At 40.4% G+C, this 12456-nt stretch overlaps 1 protein-coding gene across 1 annotated transcript in view; it reads left to right on the top strand.

Annotated features, from left to right (window-relative positions):
- The first annotated feature begins 318 nt into the window (after positions 1 to 318).
- Positions 319 to 12456, top strand: part of LOC107750616 (tripartite motif-containing protein 66-like) — a 21482-nt gene continuing 9344 nt past the window's right edge. Inside the window, exons 1-7 of the mRNA XM_016566105.1 lie at positions 319 to 700; positions 3543 to 3856; positions 4534 to 4699; positions 6774 to 6903; positions 7135 to 7251; positions 7530 to 7644; positions 8293 to 8952. Of these exons, the coding sequence (XP_016421591.1) occupies positions 3848 to 3856; positions 4534 to 4699; positions 6774 to 6903; positions 7135 to 7251; positions 7530 to 7644; positions 8293 to 8952 (1197 nt within the window). The 5' untranslated portion in view covers positions 319 to 700; positions 3543 to 3847. The remainder of the gene's footprint in view (positions 701 to 3542; positions 3857 to 4533; positions 4700 to 6773; positions 6904 to 7134; positions 7252 to 7529; positions 7645 to 8292; positions 8953 to 12456) is intronic.

A 12456-nucleotide genomic window follows, 5' to 3' on the forward strand; every position in this document is an offset into this window, starting at 1 on the left:
ATTTTGGCTTTTGAGATTTTAAACACATGAAACTGATATAAACATCTTTATCTAACCCTAACAATATTATACTCTCTAAACTGATATCATTTTTTTTAACTAACCCTAACAATAATGTGATTCATTATTCTAGACAAGCAACTGAACGCATACTGTCTGTTGCTGAAAGTAAATCAATTTAACGTGCGGTAAAATGGGAAATCGTGCATCCATAAACTTTATTCGCTCACCTGTAGTACAAGAAAACTGATACAAAGGCGACATCTGCTGGATTGGATGCAAGCGACATTTAAAGGTAAAGAACTTTAGTGCGCAACGCAGGATGCGTATCACGAAGAAATACAGGAGGTGAAGGACAGGATTGATAATGCGCTCGCTTTCGTTGTAACTTTGATTACGTGGCGACATCTTCCACACATCTCCTGGAGACCGCACAATGAAACTTGTGCATCTACACTATAGATGCATGTACAATTTTTGCCTTTTGACAGTTGAACGATAGAGGGAATAAAATCAAACGCGTGTAAGAAATATAGTCTCCGGGTGTAGAAAGACTTTAAAGGATATGGTGATAGGAAGCTATTTAGTCACTGAAGCATTGCTGAAATCGCTGTAAGCTTCCAGCCGCCGAAGAGGAGGAGGAGGAGGAGGAGGAGGAGGAGGATGTTTTTTGGATTTGTGCCTCTTCAAGAGAAGCAAGGTGCGGTTCAAACTCATTATGTGTGCTTGCGTTCATCACTATTTCATTTGACATCGTCGGTGTGTGGTTATGCTAAGTAACGATCTATATTGCGCTAAACCACGTATGTGAGCAGTTTGTGCAGGATTTTGTGGAGTCCCATCCCATCTGTGAGGTGTGCGAGAAGCATCCAAAAACAGTGCGCATTTTGACATGTTGCAGCTTACGCATGTGCATACGTGTATCGTATCATGTCATTGAACTATTTAAAGCGTTCGTATGTTTCCTCAGTGTTCGTTTTTATTAAGTATTTCTATGGAGTTGCCTGGACAATTCTTTGAATTATTTTGTTGTATTTTTAAAGTAGCCTAAATAATGCGAGGTAAAGTGAATAATTGGAGGAATTTTAAAGAAACAACCTTTTATCACTCTATGTCTGCAGAATTCATTAACAAGAATTTGTTTCACTCAATAGTTATTTGCCATTCATATGTGACTCCAGTTACTGTAATTTACAGTTTAAAATTGAAGGTAAAGATCTATGCAGTCAGATTGATTTCAACCTTTCTGATTGATTGTCCTATTTGTGCAAATTATACTGCGTCTAGCTTTCTGTGCAAGTATGAATTTGACCACTTACGTCTGTTAAATTGTTTAATGCAACCTAAATGTAAAAGGTCATTTATTGGGGGCGGTAATTCAGGTTCGTCTTGCAACGCAAGCTGTAATTTGGGTTAGGGTTCTTTTTCAAACTAACGCTAGAATCGTTTTTTCTGCTGGTATATTTCTGTTGGTCTATAAAGTTATCCTCTATGACTTGTGGATCGAAGTAGTAGTCTGTCGAAGTAGCTTAATCATAACCCATAATTTACCGTACTGGAATACGTGTGCGCAGCATAGTGTTGTTATGGTTACCTCCTTTAGGCGAACGCAATTTTTGTGTTTTAGCATCGATTACATACGCGCTGTGACTTACATTCTAAACTCATGTGTGAAAGCCATTATAAAACTAAATACTTATTATAGGCCTATCTCTACTTGTATTAAAAAATATATACTTGTATGAAAATGTACATTTACTAGAACCACCCATCCCGCCATCCCGAAAAGTTTTTACTTCCTTTGTTGCTAAAGAGTTACTTTATTTGTAGTGTATGTATATATATATATATATATATATTACTCATGTGCACTGAGTTGATGTCTAGAAACTTGTCTTTATGGTAGTTTATCATAGGTAGCCTACAGTAATTTCTCTTAATCTGGGCACACTTATCTCTGCTCATCTCCATTTTCTTTCATTCCATTTTATCTCAAAATGTTTTATATTTCATTATTTGTTATGTAAATGTTCACGTTATGTTTTCAGTGTTTCCTTTTCACCTGTTAGAATGATACTGACTCCTTTTGAAATCTTTCTTCCCAGTGCATGATCACTTTTTTATTACATCTTTTTTTTTTTTCGCACTAAATCATGTGACTGACAACTGGTTATTTGTAGCTTGTTTAATGGGACATCACATCATTGCACTATGCTACAATCAAATATTCTGTCTCACTAGACAAATGACTGCATATTTACACATGAAAAGGAAATAATCATCTCAGAGGCCCAATGGTAATTTAAACATTAGATTAAGTTCGTATCACTTATATTAAGGACATGACTGATTACCATTTTGCTATACTTCATTCTTTCAGATTACCAAGAAAAGGCCTTTTCTCTGTGCATGTTAGGACTTCAATCTCCAAACCGATAATTGGCTATAATAAACATTCACTTGTAATGAGTGAAGACGTAATGAATTGAATAATCTGTACTGAGCCATTACCATCTGCTATGGGAAAATCTGCCATTCCCCTGTCATGATCTCATAACCAATGATGTTAATGGATGTTACTAAGGTGTTCTTCCAGGGGAGGAACCTCCTCTCAAGTTTCTATTAATGTACTTCCTCTAGAGATGACTGTGCTTGCTCAGGCAGAAAGATACTCGTGCTGAATCCACTTACTGGAGAAAAGGAGTCATCTTTTGTAGTAGGACCAAAGAGTGAGAGAGAGAGAGAGAGAGTGCGTGAGCTTTTTGTTTTAAAAGCCAAATGGAGTGGCATGGAAGGCAAGGAGGGAGACGCAGACATGCCTGTCTGCCCGAAGAACAAGAGAAAGACTAGCTGGGTAGACTAATTGTGTTTTAAAGTGGGTCTGTGGGTACACAATGGGGAATGGGATGGTTTTAAGCTCCCATGAGCAGCTCTAGAGGAAGAGAGAGTTGTCAGATTTGTAGGTCAGGCTGCAAGGGTTGTTGTCAGGCAGACTCACGGTGGTAGAGGTGCTTTTAATAGAGGGGATCCGCACGACACCGATGTCAGTTCGGGTTTCATTAGTTTCCTCCAATCCCGTTTGCCCGCCCACCTGCCTTATGCATCGGTTGTTGAACATCTACCTGCGAAAGACTTTGAGGAAGTCATGCCTCCAAATTCTTTCGAAAGGAGCAAGTGTGATAGGATCATAATTGATTTCACGCTTTGCAGGGCATTGTGCGAGCACATCTCAATTCCCATCTGCTCCTGGAGAAGGCTGACCCGGTTTCAGCGTGTTACGTGGGAGCGGGCCCGGTCCGGAGGGACCTGTCCCTTACTAGTGCTGATCTAAGGAAGCGTGGAAGGAGGGCACCAACGTGTTCCCTCATCCCCCATCCATCTCACACCCTTCGCCTGCGCTCCTCCGCGCGATTCTCTTAAATATTGTAGGTCATCTGGCACCTCTCCCCTTCCATTTTTGGCAACAAGGGCTGCCGGGGATATTTTGTCCCAGAAAAAAAAATAATTATCAGCCCTCCCTAATTCCCAATTATTATGAACAGGCTTATTTAAGAAGAAAGATCATGGTGGCTGTCAGAGGGAAGGATTCGGGATCCGAGCAGCTGAAGGAAGCCAATGAGGAGAGCTACGCGCCGGCCACGGCTGAGGGCACACTCAGGAGTCTACTCCGCTGGGGTTAAAGTGTGCAGTGTGCACTACTTCCTGCCGCAGGTAGAGCTGTCACAGTGTGGTGTGGAGCTCTAGCTGTGTCAGAGGCTTGCCGTGTCCTTGCTGCGAGAGCTGCTCTGCTGGATATCACAATCGTTCTCACGCGCACACGCAGAGGAATCCATATCCTGCCATCGGCATGGAGAAGGTAAGACGTTTCTGCACTCAATCTTTAGGATGATTTTGCAAGCTCGAATCTGTGAGATTTTAATTGTCTTTGATTTGACACCGAGGTAATCAGCGAACTGCAGCTTCTTGTGACACACAGATGACGCATGATGTGTTATTGTTTCGCCAGTTATGCTTTTTGGGAATAATAATGCGAAATGCAAATGCAAATATTTTTGGCGTCCTTTGAACAGGCGGCTTTGCTTTCTATTGAGTCATTAAAGCACAGCAAGTGCAGGGTTCAGAATGAATACTTTATATTGTTTTTCATGACAACAGTGCTTGGCTTATGAATATTACGTCCCAGTGGACAGCTTGAGTAGTTGAAAGTGATAATTCATCCAAAAAAAACAAACCTGTATGACCTTCTTTTATATCCGTGGAGCACAAAAGAAGATATATATTGAAAGTCAACGGGGTCGAAACAACGTTAACTGACAACATAAAAAAAACTTTTCATGGTTTTCAGATTTCAAAATGTCTTTTGATATTTTGAAGTGCTACTTGAGATATTTAAAGATGCTGCTTCAGTTTATGCCTGCTAGATTAGTTGTTGTGGAGGTAAGACGCCTACTCATTTGTGGCTGACAGATGTGTCAGCAAATCCTGTTCTATTGGAATGCAAAAGAATCAAATTTATTTGAAATGTATCTGCAGTGCTGTTCTGAGTGTTCAGAGCCCAGGATGGCACAGAGCTTGTGCACCTTCTGCAACAAGTGGCTGTGTTTCCAGTGCACAGACTTGCATCAGCATGAAAGAAGCTCCACTCAACCCTTTGACCTGCAGCACCAGCCGCGAGACCCTCCATCACCGTCTGAAATAGGCAAGAGCGTCTTTCTTTTACCGATCTGTTATTACTTTCCTCTTTTAGCTCAGGTCGGCTGTTTGCTTGCACATTTCTGCTCTTGGCCACTGGACATTATCAGCTCCGCACCATATTTTTTGAACCCTCTTCTTTAACTCGATGAATAATGCATTTTATAATAAGTGTGAATAATTATCCTGTGATGTATTGTGGTGTTGTATTTTTTTATGTGACCCACTTTCTAAAACTGATTCTCCCTCAGCAAACGCAGCACAAATTTGGCCAGCCTGTCCGATGCTAGCTTTCTTTTATCGATACTCCTGAGCTTTCTCTCAAGATGCTCGGAAATCCACTTAACGTATGATAATGACACCACAAGTCCTCACAGAAAATGAGAGATGGAGTGATAAAAGAACAAAAGAAAAAGAAAGAGTGGTAGAGTGTGAGAGAAACAGAAGTGCGGGTGTGAAGCAGGATGTGGTCGGTCACCAGTATGCACTGAGGCAGTGGGAGCTCTTCAGTGTTGGAGCCTGTGGTCTCGTACTTTAACACATCTCTCCCTGTGCAATGTGTCATTGTGTCTCTGTCTACCCTACACTACCGGCGCTTCTGATTGACAGACTGTATATCCAGTGTGACAGGTGCTGTCGGTTGAGGTCCTTCATTTCTAATGGAGTTCTGCATTCTGCCTGACTAACTCTCTCTGCTCACAGAATTATGTATGCAAAGGGACTATTCAAGTAATAATGGTTTATTTAGATTAGGATTTTTGCTACAATGGAATGGAAATGAGAATGTTTGATTTATTTGTTTACGCCTTTTGCTTCAGCCCAGGTTAATGCAGATGTCTTTATTCAAAGAAACTCATTTCTGGAAAAAAATTTCAAAACCTCGCCAGGCATCTCTGGTGTTTTCTTTTGGGGTTTATTTGTATATCTAAAACAGAAACAAATAGGTTTAGATTTAAAATAAAATAATTTAATTTGAATTTATTGTATTTTTAATAAAAATAAAATATGAATGCATTGTCATTTAACTTTAATTTTATTGAAAAAATAATAATTTTTAAATAATAAAAAGTAACAAAATAATTATAATTATTTAAGTAAAATAAAATGAAATTGTTAAAACTTGTCTGTAGGTTTTCAGATTTGTTTTTTTTTCATTTTTCTGATATTTTTAAATTCATTCATACATGAAATCCATATCTATTATTTTATTTGGCTCTTCAAAAGCAAAAACTAATTATAATAATATAAATAAAAAAATATATAAAATATAATAAAATAATACGTAGTTAAAACTTGTCTGTGTATGTAGTTCACATGATCATTTAAACTTAGAATTCTGATGTGAAATTTTAAAAATTTATTTAAAATAAAATAGTTAAAAACCTGTCTATGTAGTTTGCATGATCATGTAAACTTGGCATTCTGATGTGATATTTTAAAAATAAATTTAAAATAAAATAAAACAGTTAAAAACCTGTCTATTTATGTAGTTTGCATGATCATGTAAACTTAGCATTCTGATGTGATATTTTTTTAAATGTCCAGTGCAAGGTGTGTGTGTGAAATGTGGGCCATTCTGAAGGCACACGTGAAAGCAGTATCTGTTACTTTATTTGGCTCTTCAAATGCACATGTAGAGTTACATTCCTCATATTGGCAGGGCTTTTAATGAGACATTAACTGATTGATCAAAGCTCTGCTGTGTTCCATTTGTGTCTGTTTTTCTTTTGCTGGAAAAATGATGCATTTATACGTCCAGAATTATTTATAAGGATTTTGATGTGCTTTGTTTCTCCACTAAAAATAAATGAAGCTAGCTAGAATAGAGAGTGACTCACAGAGGCCAAGCCAGGACTTTCGCGCTATATTGGTCAAAATGATTCGAGCATACTTAAAGCCTCATTAAACCTGCAGAACTCTGAGAGATTCCACATGGCCATATTAACACATTTGTTTTCCTGCATTTTTCCATTGTAACATTTCTTTTAAATATTTGATGCTTGATTACAGATAATGTGTTCTTAATGGGAATCGGCTAATTAGGCCTCATTTCCTCTCTTCTGTTGTGTTGCGTGTCTCAGGAGCCGGTTGCTGCGGGCATGCAGTTGTCATGTGTCCTCTCCATAAACAGGAGCCTCTGGAACTCCTGTGTGAAACGTGCGACCTCATGGCCTGCAGCATCTGTCACTTGTCAGCCCACAAAGACCATCGGTATGCATAGAGGACACACACTCACTGCCACGCAAGGCCACGTTCACAATGCTCTTGTACACATGCAAACACTCTCTCTCTCTCTCATACGCTTTCCTAAACACATGCGCAAAGATGCAAACAGAACAGGTGGCCACTTTCTCACGTATCAACAAATATGCTATCGAGCGTGTTGTGTGTAAACGTTAAAAGTCAAAGGTGTTTCACTGGCTGCTGGTTTCTTATCTTTAGACTGGTGCACGTTGGGAAGGCTCTGCAAGACCAGCGCTGGCTCCTGCAGAACCTCATGGCCCGAGTAGAGGAGAAGAGATCTGCTGTGGAGAGCACCGCTAAACAGATCCAGGGCAGGTGAGACGAAATCCCACCTATTCCACCTCCACGATGCTGCTAATGTTAGCGTTAATGCTAGTTAAACAAAGCGTGTCCATTACTCATCTGAAATGTGAACAGCTGGGATTCTTAAGATGGCAAGCATAGTTTATGTAAAGCATAATGACGTTGACAAGATCCATTGCTTCCCTTGAATGATTTCGGCAGATGTTCAGGCATCCAGATGTACCGGTCATATCGGTTTGTTTATCCTCCCTCACCCATCTCCCTGTTCGTTTTTCTTTCCATTTGTCCAGGCTCCATGGTATAAAGATCACGCAGAGGAAGGCAGAGAACCAGATAAAAATGGCTAAGATGATTATGATGAACGAGCTTAACAAACGGGCCAACCTATTAATAGAACAAGTGGAGGTAATTACTTTTTCCCTAGTTTTAAAGCGAGTTTTTTGGGCAGTGTAGAGTAGTGCTTGTTGTTTGTAATTTCTCCGTTCACAAATGCAGACATGGTTTTATGTTTACGCAGCGCGATACGCAATGCCTAAAAAGACAGTATAAGTCATTATAATCCATAATTATGTCCCCACTGGATGCAATGAATGCCTCGTTTATAATGGGTTTTCATGTTTTTGAATCATCGCTCCGGCCTGACAGGGCATCATCACAATATGGTGAGGGGCGTAACATTTCCGTCTCACGCTTGACGTATTCGGCCAATCACAACGCAGTGGATAGCTGGCCAATCAGAGCACACCTCGCTTTTTCAGACCGATGAGCTTTGTAAAAATCAACGCGTTTCAGAAAGGCGGGGCATAAAGGAGAAACAATAATGTACAGTATGTGGAAAATAATGTGTTTTTTTAACCTTAAACCGCATAAACACATTTCATTACACCAAATACACAAAATAATGTTCTTTTTTAGCAACGTCATATGACCCCTTTAATGTTTTTGCCACTAGCACAAGATTAGTGTTACACGATAACTAGTGTTACTAGTGCAGAAGAAGAAAAATTAGGAATATCTGTTGCTGCACAAGCACAGCAATGATTCCTTCTTGCTTTAGGTCAGCTGGTTGTTGAAGGTGGAAGTCGTTCATACCCAGAGGTTGTGGGTCATCCCAGTATCCTGCAACCCCAGACTGTCCCATGCATAGCAATGCCTCCTCTGTGCCATGCTGTGCGGGAACCTGGCTGCGCCTGCCAGACCTTCTGCCAGCCCCAGCTCTGCTGTCTTCACTGCAGACCTACTCAATCCGTCCCTTTGGATAAATTCCCTTCCCAGTGTCCACAGGCCGCCAGGCGGAGCTCCCCGCCATCTCTTCACAGCTGCTGGGAGGCTGATGCATCTGTCCTGGTGCATCCACCTGGAGCTCAGCCTCTACAGCATTCCACCTCTCACCCTGGATCTGACCCCGTCCAGCATGGAACCAGCTCCGCTTCACCTCGACAGCCTGTCGGAGCCAACAACCACCCGTTGTCCGAGCCGCTCCCTGCTAATTCCAACCAGGCTGCCGTGGACGGGAGAAATGCTGCACCAGGCCAGCCTCCCTGTGAAAGAGGGCACACATCTGCACCCGAAGCAGCTACAGGGCAAGAAGCATCACCAGACAGAGAGCTGCCACAGGTCCGCAATCAGGCTCAAGTGCAGACGACCACAGAAACCAGCAACCAGCCCATGATTGAATTGCAGCCTATCGTTGCTCGCATCGAAGATGACAGGGTGAGTTTCATTAATGTGTCGTTGTTTATCTGTCCTTTGCAAAGCAATACCTTTGCTCTCATCGTGCTCGATACTGACCACAATCCTCAGGCCTGGCGCTCTTTAGTGCTTGCAAAGGTTGCATGTCAACCACGCCATTAACTGGTCCACACCACAAGTCCTAGCAGATGAAAAGGCCATCGAGCAGCACTGCAAATGTGCTGAAGCATTGGAGAGGGCTCAAGTGTGGGGTCCTTACAGTATACTGACTTTCATTTTGGTAGTTGATCATTTGTTTTTCAGTGTCAAGATTTTAGGTCAAAACTTATATGAATGAATGAATGGAAAGTATACATTTTCAGCGAAGTGACAGGTCATTTTTTTAAACTATTATTAACCATGACTATTATTAATCATCTAGTAGCATTTGTACAAGTCATTTCAATTGTCCTGCAGTGCAGCAAATGAGTTTATGAAGTACAGATATTCCATGTAGTCTCTCCATGACAGTGGCTCACAAACAGGGGGCCGGGACCCACTAGGGGGCTTCAGCAAACTTCTAAGGGGGACTAAAGATGACTTAATGATTTAAATTAAGAAAAAAAACCAACAACAATTAAAATAAGCTGAAACAATTAAACACAATAGATATTTCTTATTCTAATTCACCCCCTCAAAAATGGTTTCCTTTAAAAACACTTGAAATCTCTGGTATCAGTTCAAACATTTGCTCACTTTGCTCATGTTGTGCTTGTGCTTTAAGTGTATTTGGAGTGGATGACGGCGTGAGAACAGTGAACTCGACATCGAAACGAGCTCCACCGCTCTCAATATTAATTTAGAAAGAGGAAATTGAATCATTCCAGGCAGCATCATCTCTATTTATGCAGCTGTAATGTGTTTTCATCTTGACAGCTGCTGACAGCACCTCTGCAAGCAGATGGTGAGACATAAGTGAGGACAACAGTGGTGTGAGCTCAGAAACAATTAAGACCACAAAATAACACGCGCACACACACAAACCTGCTCTGCTCAGCATCCGCTCCTCAAGCTGTATTGGATGAGAACCAAACCAGGCGATAGAAGTTATTATTAGTTCTCTTGATGCCAGTATTTTGATAAATCTTCCTAGGATAAACACCAATCAAAATCAGTTTCCCTGTAAGATTTGGCACTCCAGAGGCAAATTAGTCTAAGATACATTTTTTTATGTATCATCTTCAGCCCATAACTGTGACATGATTAAAAGGAGGGAAAAAAGCGCTTGGGTGCAACCACATATTTACTTAACCTGGCATTAATGAGAAGCTAGGGGAATTGAAGGAGCCGGCTGTTGCATTTTTCTTCATCTCGCTGTAGAGCCCACACGATTACCTTTAAAGTCTCTGAGACCTCCTACCTTCTCTCTGCACCCACACATGCTTGCAAGACACACTCTCCACAGCTTGGTTCATTCCACCCTCTCCTCCTGGGCTTCTATCAGGTGAGTGTTTTTAATCCTGAGGTAATTATGAGAGAGGGAAAAAAACAAGAGAGGGCTTAAAGACAGATGGAGGAGGGGTTACGTCGAGCGTACGGGCTGCTGCCTCCAACTCTGACATTTGTCGTGTTAGTGAAGGATGCAGTCGCTTGGGCTTTTCTACAACTTCTCGCATTAGTGAAACGATGACAAGAGAAGAAGAGGGCCGTGGAGGAGAGAAAGTCTAATCTCTGATGTGTTAATGCTGCTTATTCAAAGAAGCCTTCCATGCCCCAGATGTGGGATTTACATACGATAATTGGTGCTGTAACTAAGTCATATATTATCAGGAGAATTATTTTGTAGTAAGATGATTATGATGAACGAGCTTAACAAACGGGCCAACCTATTAATAGAACAACTGGAGGTAATTACTTTTTCCCTAGTTTCCCTCTCCGTCTTTCTGTGCCGTTCCAAACGTATTCATCTCCAAACATCCATGGATGTAGTGGTGATGGAGCGTGCGGAACGGAACGTCTTCTGAGCGAATCATGCAAAATAGGCAGATTCTGCCAAGCAGATGGGGATCTTAGGAAAAGCAGTGAGGAGATCCACGTTTTTGTCGTTGTCTTCCTGTTGCAGAGTATCTCCAGTGATTTCAAGCAACGTCTGGAGGACCAGCTGCAGGGGGCCATAGAGCTGTGCAGCCAGCTGGAGCACGTGCAGAACTTCATTACCTGGGCTACAGCCCACCACAGACGCAATCCACTGCTATTCAGCAAAGAGCTGGTAGGATTTTCTCCTGTCCAAGTGGGCTTCAGATGTTAAGATTCTTGGCAGCTGCCTGCTACATTTCTGGCAGGTCTCAAAAAGTTGTCGGCTCTATTAGTTTAAAGCAGCCTCACCTCTTTTTTGAGGCTGCATTTAGAACTAGCATTAATCATTTTCTCGCAAACTTAAAAATAGAGAGACAGTGCAGAAAGAGTTTCAGTTTCACTGCCAGAATTGCATGCGATATTTATAACTCGGTGTCTCTGTAATCATGAAGTTTGATCTATAATTCATTTGTCAGATTGCTCTTCAGATGCAGCAATTATTGGAGCCACTGATGCTCTCAGAGGCTTGGACCCCGTTGAAAGTCAAGTTTAACTGGGATGCCAGCTTCTGGACCAAGCAGATGTCCACTTTAGGTAAACTGAGCTATTGGACAATGCCATTAGATGGCTATTTTTATAACTTTTATATATGCTGTGTTCTTCATACAAGGATAATGTCAAACTAGATTTTCACATTCCAGGAAGGAAATTCCAGTGTTTTCAAGCCCTCAAAAACTGGTTTTAAAGTTAAAGATGAGCTTAGGGTTTAGACTTTGGTTCTGTGTAAATGAAATTTGGTTGCAGTGTAAAGGTGGCTATAAAATGAAAAATAGGCCAATCACAGTGCCTTATGCAAAATATCATAATGCCATCATCACTTCTGTTCATTTAAAATGGAGAACATTGTAACTAACAATGTCAGTTGGACATTTTAATATGAGTTTAATCTTTAAATGTCTTTAAAAAATACTTTTCTTAGTTATAGTTTTGTTTTGATGAAAATATTCTTTAAATTTATTCATGCCATAATAATTCATGAATTTCACTAGCATTGCATTTAATTTTAACAAAAATATTTTAGTTGATGATAGTGCAGTATCAACAATATATAATAAAAAATAATAAATAAATATAAATCTGCCTTTGGACAATAAAAAATATTTTAAAAATATAAATAAATAATATATAGTGATATATATACTGTATATCTATAGTGATAATGAAGACGAGATGAAAAATGCAGATTATGACGCTAATATATATTCATTATCACTGAGGACATAAAAATACCTTTCTTAAAGGGGTCATATGATGCGATTTCAAGTTTTCCTTTCTCTTTGGAGTGTTACAAGCCGTTCGTGAATAGATAAGATCCCTAAAGTTGCAAAGACTAAAGTCTCGAACCCAAAGAGATATTCTTTATAAAAGTTAAGACTCGTCCACGCCCTCCTAAAACGCCTCGTTTAAACA

Source organism: Sinocyclocheilus rhinocerous, unplaced genomic scaffold (assembly GCF_001515625.1).
Source record: "Sinocyclocheilus rhinocerous isolate Xijiao unplaced genomic scaffold, SAMN03320098_v1.1 scaffold19, whole genome shotgun sequence".
In the NCBI taxonomy this organism is placed as follows: domain Eukaryota; kingdom Metazoa; phylum Chordata; class Actinopteri; order Cypriniformes; family Cyprinidae; genus Sinocyclocheilus; species Sinocyclocheilus rhinocerous.